The sequence below is a fragment of the Hyla sarda genome, chromosome 1, assembly GCF_029499605.1.
Source record: "Hyla sarda isolate aHylSar1 chromosome 1, aHylSar1.hap1, whole genome shotgun sequence".
Classification (NCBI taxonomy): domain Eukaryota; kingdom Metazoa; phylum Chordata; class Amphibia; order Anura; family Hylidae; genus Hyla; species Hyla sarda.
The window spans coordinates 441,508,331-441,523,038 of NC_079189.1; the positions used below are offsets into that span (position 1 = coordinate 441,508,331).

Genomic DNA, 14,708 nt, shown 5'->3' on the forward strand with positions numbered 1-14,708 from the left:
CCTAGTGTCAGCCTCCTAGTGGCAGCAAGATATACCCATAGTTCCTATGTCCCCCAATGTAGCTTCTGAGAAAAAATTTTTTACGGTAAGTGTAAAAAATCTCCTTTTAGTAAATAGTTGTCTCCATTCTGAGGCATCTTTTCTCATAGTGCCGCATTGTGCTGTTACTTTGTAAATTTGTATTAAAGCGCCAACTTTAATTATATCTTTAGGCAAGGAGACAAATGGTATGTTTGTGTCAATAGTTAAAAAATTAGGAAATATGCTTTCCTCTGAACTGTGACCCTGCTGTTGCCAGGCAACAGAGCACACACTTTCCCACAATCCTCCTTGCTTGCATGTGCAGTGGAGACCAACTGCCAATAACTTCAAGGGGCTTCAGTTAAACTGAGCATGTGTGACCCACTTCACTGTGTGGCTCACTGTATTGCTAAGGGCAACAGTTATGAAAACAAAACAGGCACATGGTGGAAAAGGGTATGTTCACACTACGGATTATGAACGGAATCTCCGCTAGGCAGAATTCCGCGAGCAGAGATTCCATTCTGGCGGCCGCCGCAATACTTCGGCGGTAGAACCGTGCGGCACTGTGCCGTCACCATTGACGGCTATGCAGTGCTCGCGGACTTCCGCGCAAAGAATGAACATGTTCTTTCTTTGCGCAGAACAATTTCAGCAGTGGACAATTGCCATCTTGCATTGTTCTGTTCCCCCCTGGCACAGCAGCGTTTAGGGACAGTTTTAGATAAGGCAGGGAAAGAGTTTAGGAGGTAAATAAAAATTTAAAAAAATTTCAGTGCACATTTGTAGGTGTCCTCGGGTCCGCAGCACCTTTAGCTGCGTGACCCGAGCCCTACAGGGTCACTGTGTTTTTGTTTAGTTTTTTTGCTAAAAGTTTGGGCGGGCCCTCTTAGCCATAAAAGAGCGGTCCACTTCTGTTAGCTAAAGCCCAGACGCTGCTGATCAGTCCCCTAGTACTGATCAGCGTTTTTTTGTGGTGCAGGTGTTTTTTCGGGTTATAGTGCCTTTTTTTTGCTTTTTCCACCTATAGGCGGTCCGTGCCACCAGTAGCAGGCCTGTGCTGTGTGGAGGGACCGTACCTCTGTGTGTGGCCTACCCCACCACTGTCGGTGACTTATCACTGATCAGTTTTTTTGGGGGTTCAGGCGGGTGCATTTTTTCGGGGTTAAACGTTTTTTATTTTTCGGGTATTTTGTGTGTGGGTCTGTACGTGCCACCAGCCACTGTTCTGGGCTGAGTGTCCGGAACCCCCCACTGCACTGACTTCTGTGCTCCCTGACGCCATTAAGTGCTAATCAGTGTGCACACCACTGATTAGGTAAACGCTTTTTTTTTATTTATTTTTTGTGCAGGGCTTTTTTTGCGCTAGAAGTATTTTTTATTTTTTTTTTCCTTTTTTAGTTTATATTTTTTTCTGTTAGGGTAGGTTTAGTTAGGTTAGGGCGGGTTAGGGAGGTAGTCTCGCACCACACCACACGCAGCACATACACTAATAAAGTTTTTCCTATACACATACACACACCCCATCCCCATTAGAGTAGGGAAATGGCCCGCAGGGCGTTTTCAGCGGAGGAGGCATATGCCATACTTGCCTCGGACACTTAAAGCGCCTCAGAGGAAGACCCCACCTTCCTTATTTCCTCATCCTCCTCTTCATCTAGTTCTGATTATGAGCCACCAAGGCGGCGGAGATGCCGCCAAGGGAGGCTGCAAACCTCCTCTGCCTCATGCTAGTATGAGTCCCCCTGGCGCTCATACTAGTCAAGCCCCCCAGCCAGGTTTACTGGTGCCTGGTACCAGCGAACTTGTCTGAAGTCAGCCAGCAGACCACGAACCCTTGATTCCTGAGTTTGTTGGCGACTCAGGAATCAAGATGGACATCGTCGGGTTCACTGAAATGGACTATTTCAGTTTTTTGTTTTTTTTAGTGAAGACTGCCAATCTGGTGGTTGACCAGATGAACCTGTACGCACAACAGTTCGTCACCGCAAACCTGGGCTCCTTTTTAGCTAAGCCCGGTGGCTAGTTCCCAGTCAGTGCAGCCGAAATGAGGACCTTTTGGGGCCTCGTGCTGCATATGGGCCTAGTTAAACAGCCAAAGGTCAGGCAATACTGGAATTGGGGACGTCCTCTACCAGACCCCGCTATACAGTATGGCCATGACCTGTCCCCAGTTCGAGGCCATTCGGAAATGTTTGCATTATGCTGATAATGCAGCATCTCCCCCCCCCCCCCCCCCCGAACTGATCCGTGCGTATGACCGCCTGTGTAAAATCAGGCCGGTCATCAATCACTTGGGGGCCAAATTTTGGGAGGCCTATGTCCCTGGAAGGGAGGTCGCTATTGATGAGTCTCTCATCAGCTTTAAGGGGAGACTCTGCTTCCAGCAATACATCCCTACCAAGCGAGCGCGGTATGGCGTGAAGATGTATAAACTTTGCGAGAGTACCTCCTGGTACACTTGCAAGTTTATGGTGTATAAGGGACGAGATTCCCGTATTGAACCCCCAGAATGTCCCCCCACTGGGAAAATTGTTACTGGGAAAATCGTTTGGGGCCTCTTGCACCCATTGATAGATAAAGGTTACCACCTTTACGTGGATAACTTTTATACTAGTATCCCTCTCTTCACATCCCTCGCCGCCAGATCCACGGTCGCTTGTGGGACAGTCCGGAAGAATCAGAGGCCTTCCTTGCTATCCCCTCCAAATTCCTATCCCCCGGGGTGAGTCCCGTGCCTTTTCCCATGAAAACCTGTTCCTGGTCAGGTATAAGGATAAGAGGGATGTCATTTTGCTGTCCACAATTCATGGGAAAGGCGGCATCCCTGTCTCTGTACGAAGTACCTTGGGACCGGTCCTCAAGCCTGATTGTATTCTGGACTACAATCGGTCTACAATCTGATAGTCCTCAAGCCATATAACGCCTTGCGGAAAATACGGGCATGGTACAAAGAAGTTGCGGTCTACATGGTACAAGTTGCCATGTACAACTCTTTAGTACTGTCCCAGTATGCTGACAACACAGAGACATTCCTGAAGTTCCAAGAGGTAGTTCTAAAGGCCCTCATCTTTGGTGACCGCCGAGGAGCGGGTCAGAGCACCTCTGGAACTTCAGTGCCCTGGATCGTCCCCGACCAACACTTTCCAGGTGAGGTCCCCCACACTGGAAAGAAGGGACGATCCCAGAAAAAATGCAGTGTGTGTCGCAAGAGGGGGATTCAGAAGGACACAACCACTCAATGCGACACTTGCCCTGATCATCCAGGCCTCTGCATTAAGGATTGCTTCAGGGAGTATCACACTTCCATGGAGCACTAAATTTTAATCCTTTTCCTTGATTTTAATTCCCCAGAATTCGACTCCAATGTACCAGTCCAGAGTACATTGTCTACAAAATTTTAAAGCCAAATCCCCCCCCCCCACCCCCACCCTCTCTCTCCCCACCTTGAAAATAAATTTAGGGAACACCCGTCTGTTCCAAATCTCTACTTCACCCCTATACACCTGGGTATATGGGTGTACTGTTTGTAATAGGCTCACATGTGGGTGTTCCTTTCTTGTATTTTCCTCTGAATGTATGTAACTGTTAGGTCAGTAACAAACATCGGCCTCAAATGCGAAGAGCTCTCCCTCATGATCTCTGTTTTATTTCCAGGCGACAATTCGGAGTGACATGTTAGTTGTTCCCAGAAAGATGAAGCAGAGTATAGGTTGAAAATTGCAATTTTCAAAAGCTACCCTTCATCCATTCCTGGAAAATAAATGTAGGAAACACCCATGCGTTCAAAATGTCCTCTTTACCCCTATACCCATTCCTCAGGGTGGGTACTTTCTGTAATGGTGTCACATGTGGGTGTTTTCATTTTTGTATATTCCTCTGAATGTATGTAACCATCAGCTACTGATATGCCAAAGGCCTCAAATGCAAATGCCTTCTGAGCCATGTTGTGCGCGCGTCCAGCACGTTACCCAATATGTGGATGCATTTCCATAGTCAGGAGAAAAAGCCCTCCAAAATTTGTAACCCAATTTCTCCCATTACCCCATGTGAAAATGTAAAAAATTGGGTAACCCCAGCAAGTGTAAAAAAAAATAAATTTTTCAATTTATGGCACACTGTTCAAAAAACCTGTGAGATGTAAGTACTCACTGTACCCCTTGGTACCTTCCTTGAGGAGTGTAGTTACAAAATTGTGGACACTTGCTGGGGTTTGTTTTATTTTTTTTTTTTATTTATTTATTTATTTTTTTTGATTTTATGTTAGAACCTCAGCCATTGCAGTGCAAATCACCACTTTAGGCTTCAAATCTCATCGGTGCTGTCTTACTCCTAAGCCCTGTTTTGCACCCGCATAGTGCTTTTCTGCCTTATATGGGGTATTTTCTTATTCTGGAGAAATTGGGCTACAAATTTTGTGGAGATGTTTTTTCTCTTACTACTTGTAAAACTAAAAAAAAATTTGGTTAATACCAACAATTCAGTCTTTAACCCCTTAAGGACCAAGGACGTACTGGTACGTCCTTGGTCCTGCTCCCGTGATATAACACGGGGTTACACGGTAACCCCGCATCATATCACGGTGGGCCCGGCGTCATAGTGAAGCCGGGACCCGCCGCTAATAGCATGCAGCGCCGATCGAGGCGCCACGCGCTATTAACCCTTTAGCCGCGCGCTAAAAGCGATAAAGTGAAAGTGAAACCATGCCGGTTAACTCAGTGGGCTGTTCGGGATAGCCATATATGGTATCACCGCGTGCGGAAATGTCCGAGTTATAAAAATATATCATTAATTAAACCGCTCGGTCAATGGCGTGCGCGGAAAAAAATTCCAAAGTCCAAAATAGTGCATTTTTGGTCACTTTTTATATAATTTAAAAATGAATAAAAAGCGATCAATAAGTCCTGTCAATGCCAACATGGTACCGTTAAAAACTTCAGATCACGGCGCAAAAAATGAGCCCTCATACCGCCCCATACACGTAAAAATAAAAAAGTTATAGGGGTCAGAAAATGACAATTTTAAACATATTAATTTTCCTGCATGTAGTTATGATTTTTTCCAGAAGTACGACAAAATCAAACCTATATAAGTAGGGTATAATTTTAATCGTATGAACCTACAGAATAAAGATAAGGTGTCATTTTTACCGAAAAATTTACTACGTAGAAACTGAAGCCCTCAAAATTTACAAAACGGCAGTTTTTTTTTTCAATTTTGTCGCACAATGATTTTTCTTTCCGTTTCACCGTAGATTTTTGGGCAAAATGACTGATGTCATTACAAAGTAGAATTGGTGGCGCAAAAAATAAGCAATCATATGGATTTTTAGGTGCAAAATTGAAAGAGTTATGATTTTTTAAAGGCAAGGAGCAAGAAACAAAAATGCAAAAACGGAAAAAACCCCAGTCCTTATGGGGTTAAAAATCAATTCTTTCACTTTTACGGCCCACTGTTTAAAAAACGTGAGGTTTAAGTACTCACTATAACCCTTGTTACGTTCCTTGACGGGTAGTTTCCAAAATGGTGTCACATGTGTGGGGTTACTGCTGTTCTTGCACAATGGGGGCTTTGTAAACGCACATGGCCCCCCCGACTTTAATTCCAACAAACTTTTCACTCCAAAAGCCCAATGGCGCTCCTTCTATTCTGAGCATTGCAGTGCGCCCGCAGAGCACTTTACATCCACATATAGGGTATTTTCTTTCTCAGGAGAAATTGATTGCACTACAAATTATGGGGGCCTTTTGCCCTATTACCCCATGTGAAAATGAAACATTTGGGGTAATGCTATCAATATAGTGGAAAAAATCTAATTTTTCACTTTTACGGCCCACTGTTCAAAAAATATGTGAGGTTTAAGTATTCACTGTAACCCTTGTTATGTTCCCGGAGGGGTCTAGTTTCCAAAATGGTGTCACATGTGTTTTATTTTATTTTTTATTTTTGTTGGCTGTTTTGGCATCATTGGAGGTTTGTAAATGCATATGACCCCCGACTTCAATTTCAGCAAAATTCTTTATCCAAAAGTCCAATGGCGCTCCTACTGTTCTGAGACCTGAGCACTTAACGTCCACATATGGGGTGTTTTCTTAATCGGGAGAAATTGGGCTTCAAATTTTGGGGTCCATTTTCTCCTATTACCCCTTGTGAAAAAGAAAAATTTGGGGTAACACCATCATTATAGTGTTAAAAATAAAATTTTCAACTTCAACGCAAAGTCGTCAAACACCTGTGAGGTGTTAAGGCTCACTATACCCCCTGTTACATTCCTTGAGGGGTGTTGTTTCCAAAATAGTATGCTATGTGTTTTTTTATTTTTTTATTTTTTTTATTTTATTTTTTTGCTGTTCTGGCACCATGGAGGCTTCCTAAATGCAACATGGCCCTCAAAAACCATGACAGCAAAATTCGCTTTCAAAAATCCCACAGTTGCTCTTTCCCTCTTGAGCCATGTTGTGAGCATGCAGAGCACTTTCTGTCAACATATGAGGTACTAGCTGAGTACCCGGCGTTGCCCGGTTTTTCCTTTCTAATCCTTGTTGGGGAGGAAAATAAACAAAGGAGGAAGCTTTTGACTTCATATCCCATCCTCCTATCCCGTCCTCCGATCCCGACCAGTAATATGTGTACCAGGTATTGAAATATCTCCAGCCGTTTGGAAGTTATGCAGTAACATATATTTCCCATTGACTTGTATGGGACTGTAAACATAAACCCCGCCCCTGGCAAATGGAGGTGAGTAAGGGTTAAATTACCTATCCTATGTTTGTTGTTGACATGTAAGTAATGTGTGCCAAGATTCATGGTAATATCTTTAGCAGTTTGGATGTGATGCTAGAACATTCACACAGACAGCTTCTAGCTTCAAAAATGACAGACTTCCATACAAACTTTCAACCCCTTTTTCACCCCCTTAAGGGTTGAATTTCGAAAAAAAAATCCTTTCTTATTCCTCGCCATCGTCTTAAAAACACCTGTGAAAATATTCAGCTTTCTTGGTCCAGGGGTTTAGGCTGGGTGTTGATGAGTCAGTGAGTGTAAAAAATGCATATTTAGATTTATTTTTTTTTCTCCTCCACTTTGCTGCTATTCTTGTGAAACAAACTTTCTGAATGTCATTTTGAATGCTTTGAGGAATGCAGTTTCTATAATGGGGTCATTTATGGGGTATTTCTCCCAGAAAAGCCCCTCAAATCCGCTTCAAACTTAACTGGTCCCTGAAAAATTCAGATGTTGAAATTTTCGTGAAAATTTTGAAAATTGCTGCTATACTTTGAAGCCCTCTAATGTCTTCAAAAAGTAAAAACATGTCAACTTTATGATGTCAACATAAAGTAGACATATTGTATATGTGAATCAATATATCATTTATTTGGAATGTCCATTTTCCTTACAAGCAGAGAGTTTCAAAGTAAAAAAAAATGCTAAATTTTCATAGTCGCTGTCAGTGGCTATGAAGCTTGCACATAAACTGAGTGAGCTTCATACTCTAAGTCCCAGTTGCTATCAGCAGCCTGGACATACCGCTAATGCCGGGCATCAGTGAATGTGCTGATGTCCAGCATTAACCCTTCAGATGCCACACCCCTGCGGGGTGCATCCAGGGGTCCCAGCATGTCCCAGTCAGGTATTACTTATATACGTTTTCAATAGCTGTTGTGCAAACAGTCTTTAGTACTTTGTATCTGTTGTAACATTGTGGTGCATAATAAAGCTGTTGATCTTCTTGTGGGTGCTCCCTACCTGGCTGCTTTTGGGGTTAGTGAACTTTTATGGGTGGGAGATTTTAGTGGGAGGGCTGCCCGTTTTTTTAATTGTAGTGTTTGTTTTAATAATGATTTTGCATTTTTTTTTTCATAATGGAGAGTCAGTCTTTTGTAGGTTTTGTATAGTATTGTGAATTGACATTCATGCTGGATTGTAGGTTTTGATAGTTTTAGGTTTTGATAGAGCTGATTGAGACCTCCATGGAGTGTTTTCGGGGTCCCAATCAGCCTGCATGATAGCTGAAGGGTCGTTATCTTCCTCTGTGTCATACGATTTGGCCTCAGCTTCTCCAGCTTGCTTATGCAGGCTAGAAAAGCAAAGTGACAATGACACTGATGAATGCTGTGCTATAGCACATCATTGTTCAGTGTTTACAATCTAAAGAATGCAGGTGATTGTTTTCTATGAGGACTTAAAAAATTAAAATTGTTTAAAAAGTGTTATATTTTCAAATACAATAATGTAAACAAAAATAAACGTGGTATTGCCATAAATGAAAAAAAAATACCAAGTCTAATATTGAGGTCACTTTATATACCAGAAAAAAAGCAAGAATGATGCTAATAAAAACTACAGGTCACAGCATAAAAAAGTAAGCCCTCAAATGTCCCCTTATACAGAAAAATTAGTGTTATAGGGGTCAGACAATTTTAAGTATTTTACTAATTTCCTTACAAAAAGTTAGAATTGTTTTGAAAATAAATAAAACAAAACTTTAAGTCTACCTATCATTAACAAAAACTTTTGATATAATGTAGATAATACGATTATATGTATATTTGTTATATACTTTGGTTTAAAAAATGTGTATTTTTGGGTGAAAAAATGCTGTTCCTACAATCATGACCTGTGTGTCTTTGTGAGGAGACCAAATACAGGAAGTGAGGGCAGGACAAGCAGGGCTTCAATCAACCTTCTATGTGAGTCGGGAGCGTGTCATAGAGCCTCAGCACACAGAGGCCCTCTTGTCCTCGGCGCACAGAGGCCCGCTTGTCCTCGGCGCACAGAGGCCCGCTTGTCCTCGGCGCACAGAGGCCCGCTTGTCCTCGGCGCACAGAGGCCCGCTTGTCCTCGGCGCACAGAGGCCCGCTTGTCCTCGGCGCACAGAGGCCCGCTTGTCCTCGGCGCACAGAGGCCCGCTTGTCCTCGGCGCACAGAGGCCCGCTTGTCCTCGGCGCACAGAGGCCCGCTTGTCCTCGGCGCACAGAGGCCCGCTTGTCCTCGGCGCACAGAGGCCCGCTTGTCCTCGGCGCACAGAGGCCCGCTTGTCCTCGGCGCACAGAGGCCCGCTTGTCCTCGGCGCACAGAGGCCCGCTTTTCCACCCAAACTTCCTGTATTTGGTCTTCTCACAGAGACACACAGACAATAGCATTAAGGACAAAATTATACACATTTTTAACCAATGTATATTACAAATATACATATAATTGTATTATCTACATTATATAACATTTTTTGGATAACGACAGGTACCCTTTAAATAAATTGCCTATGATTGTACTTGTATTGACCTACAGAATAAAGATAGTTTTAACCACAAACCCCTAAAAGTTGGAATTTGTGTTTTTTGTTCTCATTTGCCCCAGTTTTTGTTGACTTTGCCATAGATTTTGTGGTAAAATGAGGAATGTAATTAGATACAGTAGTACAATAGGTCACGCATAAAAAATACAACCCTGTAAGTGAAAAATTGAAAGACTTATGGCTATTAAAATATCACCAAGCACAAAAAATGAAAAATCATTGTGTCCGCTAAGAGTTAAGTGAAATCCAGCTCACAGATTCCCTTAAATAAATTGTCAACTGTTTACTATTCCTGTGCCAAATGGTGTGCCCCTGTACAGTCTGATACTGTACAATTCCATGATGATTTACAAAGAAGTTCCTAAAGAGAGAGGGGAATTAAAGAGAAGTTTGAATTTATTAATGCTATGTTGTATTTGTCTTGTCAGGAAACCTCAGATAAAAGTGTGATAGAACTTCATCAGTATGCCAAAAAGAACAAGCCAAATCTTCATATTTTAAATAAGCTGCAGGAAGAAATGACAAAGCTGGCACAAGAAAGGGTAAGTGATACTTTAACCTCTGCATACAAATTGTCCCTTCTTTTTTCATTGAATAGCCCATATGCAGGCAGTTCCATTTGTCTTTAAAGTATTTTTGTAATTTCTAAATTAACCCCTTTACGACCACGAGTGTATATTTACGCTCGTGGACGGCTCTCGTTATGTAAAGCGTGCTCAGGAGCTGAGCGCGTGTCATACACGGCCGATCCCAGTTGCTATCAGCAACCAGGACCCGTGGCTAATACCAGACATCGTCGATCTTGCTGATGTCTGGTATTAACCCTTTAGACTAAAACGGGAGAAAAGTATACCATAAATAAGTAAATCAAAAGCAATCAAAAAGTCTGATCAAAACAAAAATGGTACAGATAAAACCTTCAGATCATGGTGCAAAAGAATGAGCCCTCATGCCCTGTATGAGGTAAAATAAAAAAGTTATAGAGGTCAGAAGAGGACATTTTTAAATGTATTAATTTTGGTGCATGTAGTTATGATTTTTACCAGAAGTAAAACAAAATCAAACCTACATAATTTGGGTATCATTATAATCGTATGGACCTATAGAATAATAATCGCCTGTCATTTTTATGAAAAATTTACTGCATAGAAACAGAATCCCCCAATAGTTAAAAAAATAATAATAATAATGTTTTAGTTTTTTTTTTTTCAATTGTGTCCGACAAATATATTTTTTCTGGTTTCGCCATAGATTGGGTGGTAAAATTATTTATATTATAACAAAGTAAAATTGGTGGCGCAAAAAACAAGCCCTCATATGGGTCTGTAGGTGCAAAATTTAAAGCGTTATGATTTTTAGAAGGTGATGAGGGAAAAACAAAAGTGTCAAAAAAGGGGTGTTCTTAAGGGGTTAAAGAGATTGTCTGTATGGGGAAAGTCTTTATTTTGCAGTCTGCTCAAGCAATATTCATCTTTTACTCACCTGCTCAACTCCCTCACAGCTGCGATGGTGACAGAGCAAAGTCCCAATCCATGACACTTCCTGACCTGTCTTAACGCAAGGAAGTGCCCACTCAGCCACTCATTTCACACACTGATGGGTCTGTTGGCACAACATGTCTCTTGCCAGTGTGATATGGTCTGGAGCAGTGATTGGGTTTTGTGATTGTGATCTGCCAAGGCACTTGTAATAGTTAAAGGAGAAGTATCATGGGGGGGAAATCCTTTTGATACGTTTTAGATTGTGGGGTGTCCAAACGCTGGGATCCCGCACGATCTCCTGTTCGGGGCCCCAGCTCTCCCCGGGAGCAACTTATCACAACCCCTGGACAAAGCGTTGTCCGACACGCCCCCTCCATATATCTCTTTGTGAATGCCGAAGATGGCGGAACAGCTCTGCCATAGAGATATATGGAGAGGCATGTCGGCCGCTGGTTCGTGCAGGGGTCGTGATGCACTGCTCCCAGGAGAGCCGGGGCACCATACAGGAGATCGTGGGGGGCCCCTTCTGATCTAAACCTTATTCTCTATCCTTTGGATGTGGGATTAGTCTTTCCCCATGATATATATCCTTTAATATTAAAGTGTTGACCAAGAAAGGAGCTCTTTCTCAGCGGCTTAATCTGTTCTAACCCTCTACAGAAAGTGCTTGGTTGTACATGTATCACAAATACTGGTGCCTTTAAAGGTTAGTACAATACTATAGTAAATCATACTCTTATATCTGTATGAGATAAAAATGTAAGACCCCCTACCAATGGAAGTATTAGACAGAATCTAAAAGTCGTATAAAAAGACTGTTTAGAATTATATAGGTTGATGATTGACTAAAAATGTCAGTCAACTGTATGTTTGTGCTCGGTTACACTTATTGCCTACTATGGCACAAACAATACATTCCTCCTAGAGATGATGTTTCTTGTAGACAAATTGAAATGTTTTCTTGTTTATTATCTCTTCCAATAGGAAGAAACACGGAAAAAGCCTAAGATGACGATTGTTGAATCTGCACAGCCTGGCAATGAACCCCTATGTACAGTGGATGTCTGATCTGTGCACTAAAGGGAGCAATAAGAAACTGAGAGCTTACTTTGACAAACTTTTCATCTGGTATAGAAGGTGATTCATAAACAGGGCTGCTTCCTTATGCATTGTCCATTTATTTTATTTTTTTCATCAACTGGACAAAAAAAAGACGTATTACCTCCTTTATGAAGCTTGCTGTTTTTGTTTTCATTTTCTTTTAAGCTGGGCTGATGTGTGCAAATCTAAAAGGCAAAGAAAGCATTACACTTAGAACATCAAGCACTTTCGCTCCTAGGATCATGCTTGTCTGCGTACAGTATGTCAAAAAGAGAAATATGTATCGTTTCCAGTTTGAAATGCAAACCTAAAATATTAAGTTTATTTAATGCACTGAATAGCTAATTGACAGGACACTTACAGGACTTGGTATACGCAACGTTTTGAGTAATGTTTTGCCTACTGACCTCTGCCTAGCTCGCCATACTTATTTATGACCAAGGCCATACTTATTTATGACCATGATCTTGGCACTAGATTTTAGGTATTTACTATGAGTGACATATGAAGGACCCACAGCACAATATCCAGCACATGTATACCATTTTTATTTTGCACACATCTCAGCTGCTTATGCTGTAGACAAAGCCTCTATCACATCAGTTGCTCTGCCGCTATAACCTGGATGGGTTATATCATCTCCCGGCAAGTTCAGAGCAAGCAACCAACTGCTGTAATTCATCTCTTGTATAATAGATGTTTACTGAAAAGATGTCTTGTAAGCACAGCCTGTATGCAAACCGAATGAATGTTGTTGTCCTATGCCCTTTAATAGCTGCATCAGTCTGCAATGCAAATACTACTTTTAAGTAAATGTGATACACATTGTATGCAGTGTACGGAGCCTGGGTGTCACACTTGCCTTGTATCCTAGAGGTCACATGAGCAGGAAGTTACAGTGAGCGCCCAAGCGATTTAATACAATAAATATTTAAGCACACAAAGGGTGGCTTTAAAGGCTTACGGATCTTTTTCCGAATTTCTGTAGGACAGCAGTCAAAAGGTTGTTACCGAGTCAAATCCCTCACTTAAGCGAGGGTTGTAGTATTACCGGTAATACAAGCTTCCTTGCATTGGATGATTTTTCTACTTTTTATTTAGCCGTTTTCCTGGTGAATTATTGCAGGCTGCCTATTCCGTGTAACTCGACACGTTATGATGTAATAACTAGGTCTGAGGAATGGTCAATAGTAGTATGTAGGATCCTCTCAATGTTACACATATGAATGTTGGTAAGCTTTGTGTGTAGGAGCTCTTCACCTTAATCAATATTGCCTGTCTTGTAAAGCCTTATGTACCAAAGGCCGTCTGCTTCCTCCATGTGGGCTGCTTTACACATTTATCCCTGTGCTGTTGAGACAAAATGGCCAGATTTGTTTTCCTCAGACTTCATTAAAAGCCAAGTGAGTGTGGCCAATATGTCTTTTTTTGTTTTGTTTTTGTTGTTTTCATTAGTTTTTTTGTCGTCCTCTCATGAAACCTCTTTAGTTGGGCAATAAAACACAACTTTATATGCAATATAGTGATAAAATCCCACCGGGCGCTTACTTTTATATAACAGAACATTGTGTCTACCTTCTTCCACGATGACGCCAGTCTATTTTTATTAAAGACTGATTGTCTGGGGCCTCTGTAAGAACCATTCTGTTATGCGTGACAGATTTCTATCTTTTATATCCTTGATTGTATTTGCTCAGTTAGAACTTTTACTACTTTTTCTGTGATGGTTTCATCATCCAGTAATAGTACAGCATACATGAATTTTAATGCAGAACAAACGTCTTGTAAATATAGCCAAATAAGTGACACTACAGATGTACATACATTTAGAAGATATCCATAGTGCTGGCAGCTACATCAGATAATTGGTCATATAAAGCAGCTTATATAAGGCTGTATGTTTTGTCACTTCATCGTTCATTAAAGACGGTGTATCCTGTCTTATACTACAACATTCCTATAGGCTTATACTGTGTAGATGCATGCCAAAACCTGATTTTTATAGGCCTATATCACAGTGCTTCCCAGCCAGGGTGCCTCCAGCTGTTGCAAAACTAAAACTCTGAGCATGGGGCATGCTGGGAGTTGTAGTTTTGCAACAGCTGGAGGCACCCTGGTTGGGAAGCACTGCTATGGAGGCACCCTGGTTGGGAAGCACTGCTATGGAGGCACCCTGGTTGGGAAGCACTGCTATGGAGGCACCCTGGTTGGGAAGCACTGCTATGGGAGGCACCCTTGTTGGGAAGCACTGCTATGGGAGGCACCCTGGTTGGGAAGCACTGCTATGGAGGCACCCTGGTTGGGAAGCACTGCTATGGAGGCACCCTGGTTGGGAAGCACTGCTATGGAGGCACCCTGGTTGGGAAGCACTGCTATGGAGGCACCCTGGTTGGGAAGCACTGCTATGAAGGCACCCTGGTTGGGAAGCACTGCTATGGGAGGCACCCTGGTTGGGAAGCACTGCTATGGAGGCACCCTGGTTGGGAAGCACTGCTATGGAGGCACCCTGGTTGGGAAGCACTGCTATGGAGGCACCCTGGTTGGGAAGCACTGCTATGGAGGCGCCCTGGTTGGGAAGCACTGCTATATCAGGATGGGGATCCAGCTCTTCTACTAGATCTCATCCAGCTTTGCTACCTAAGTACATAAACTAGTGATGAGACAAGATATTTTAGTATAACATAACTTATACTTTCAGTATTTCCTTTTTATTTTCTTTTTGAGATATGAGAACTGTTATCTTTGGTAAAGAAAACTCATAACTCTTGTTCAGAGTAATAATAATTAATAATGTTAATAATTAACTGTCA

The 14,708-nt window shown here is 42.1% G+C and overlaps 1 protein-coding gene across 1 annotated transcript in view; it reads left to right on the top strand.

Annotated features, from left to right (window-relative positions):
• Nucleotides 1–12,211, top strand: part of DGCR8 (DGCR8 microprocessor complex subunit) — a 58,172-nt gene extending 45,961 nt beyond the window's left edge. Inside the window, exons 13-14 of the mRNA XM_056532633.1 lie at nucleotides 9,745–9,858; nucleotides 11,782–12,211. Of these exons, the coding sequence (XP_056388608.1) occupies nucleotides 9,745–9,858; nucleotides 11,782–11,865 (198 nt within the window). The 3' untranslated portion in view covers nucleotides 11,866–12,211. The remainder of the gene's footprint in view (nucleotides 1–9,744; nucleotides 9,859–11,781) is intronic.
• The last annotated feature ends 2,497 nt before the right edge of the window (nucleotides 12,212–14,708 follow it).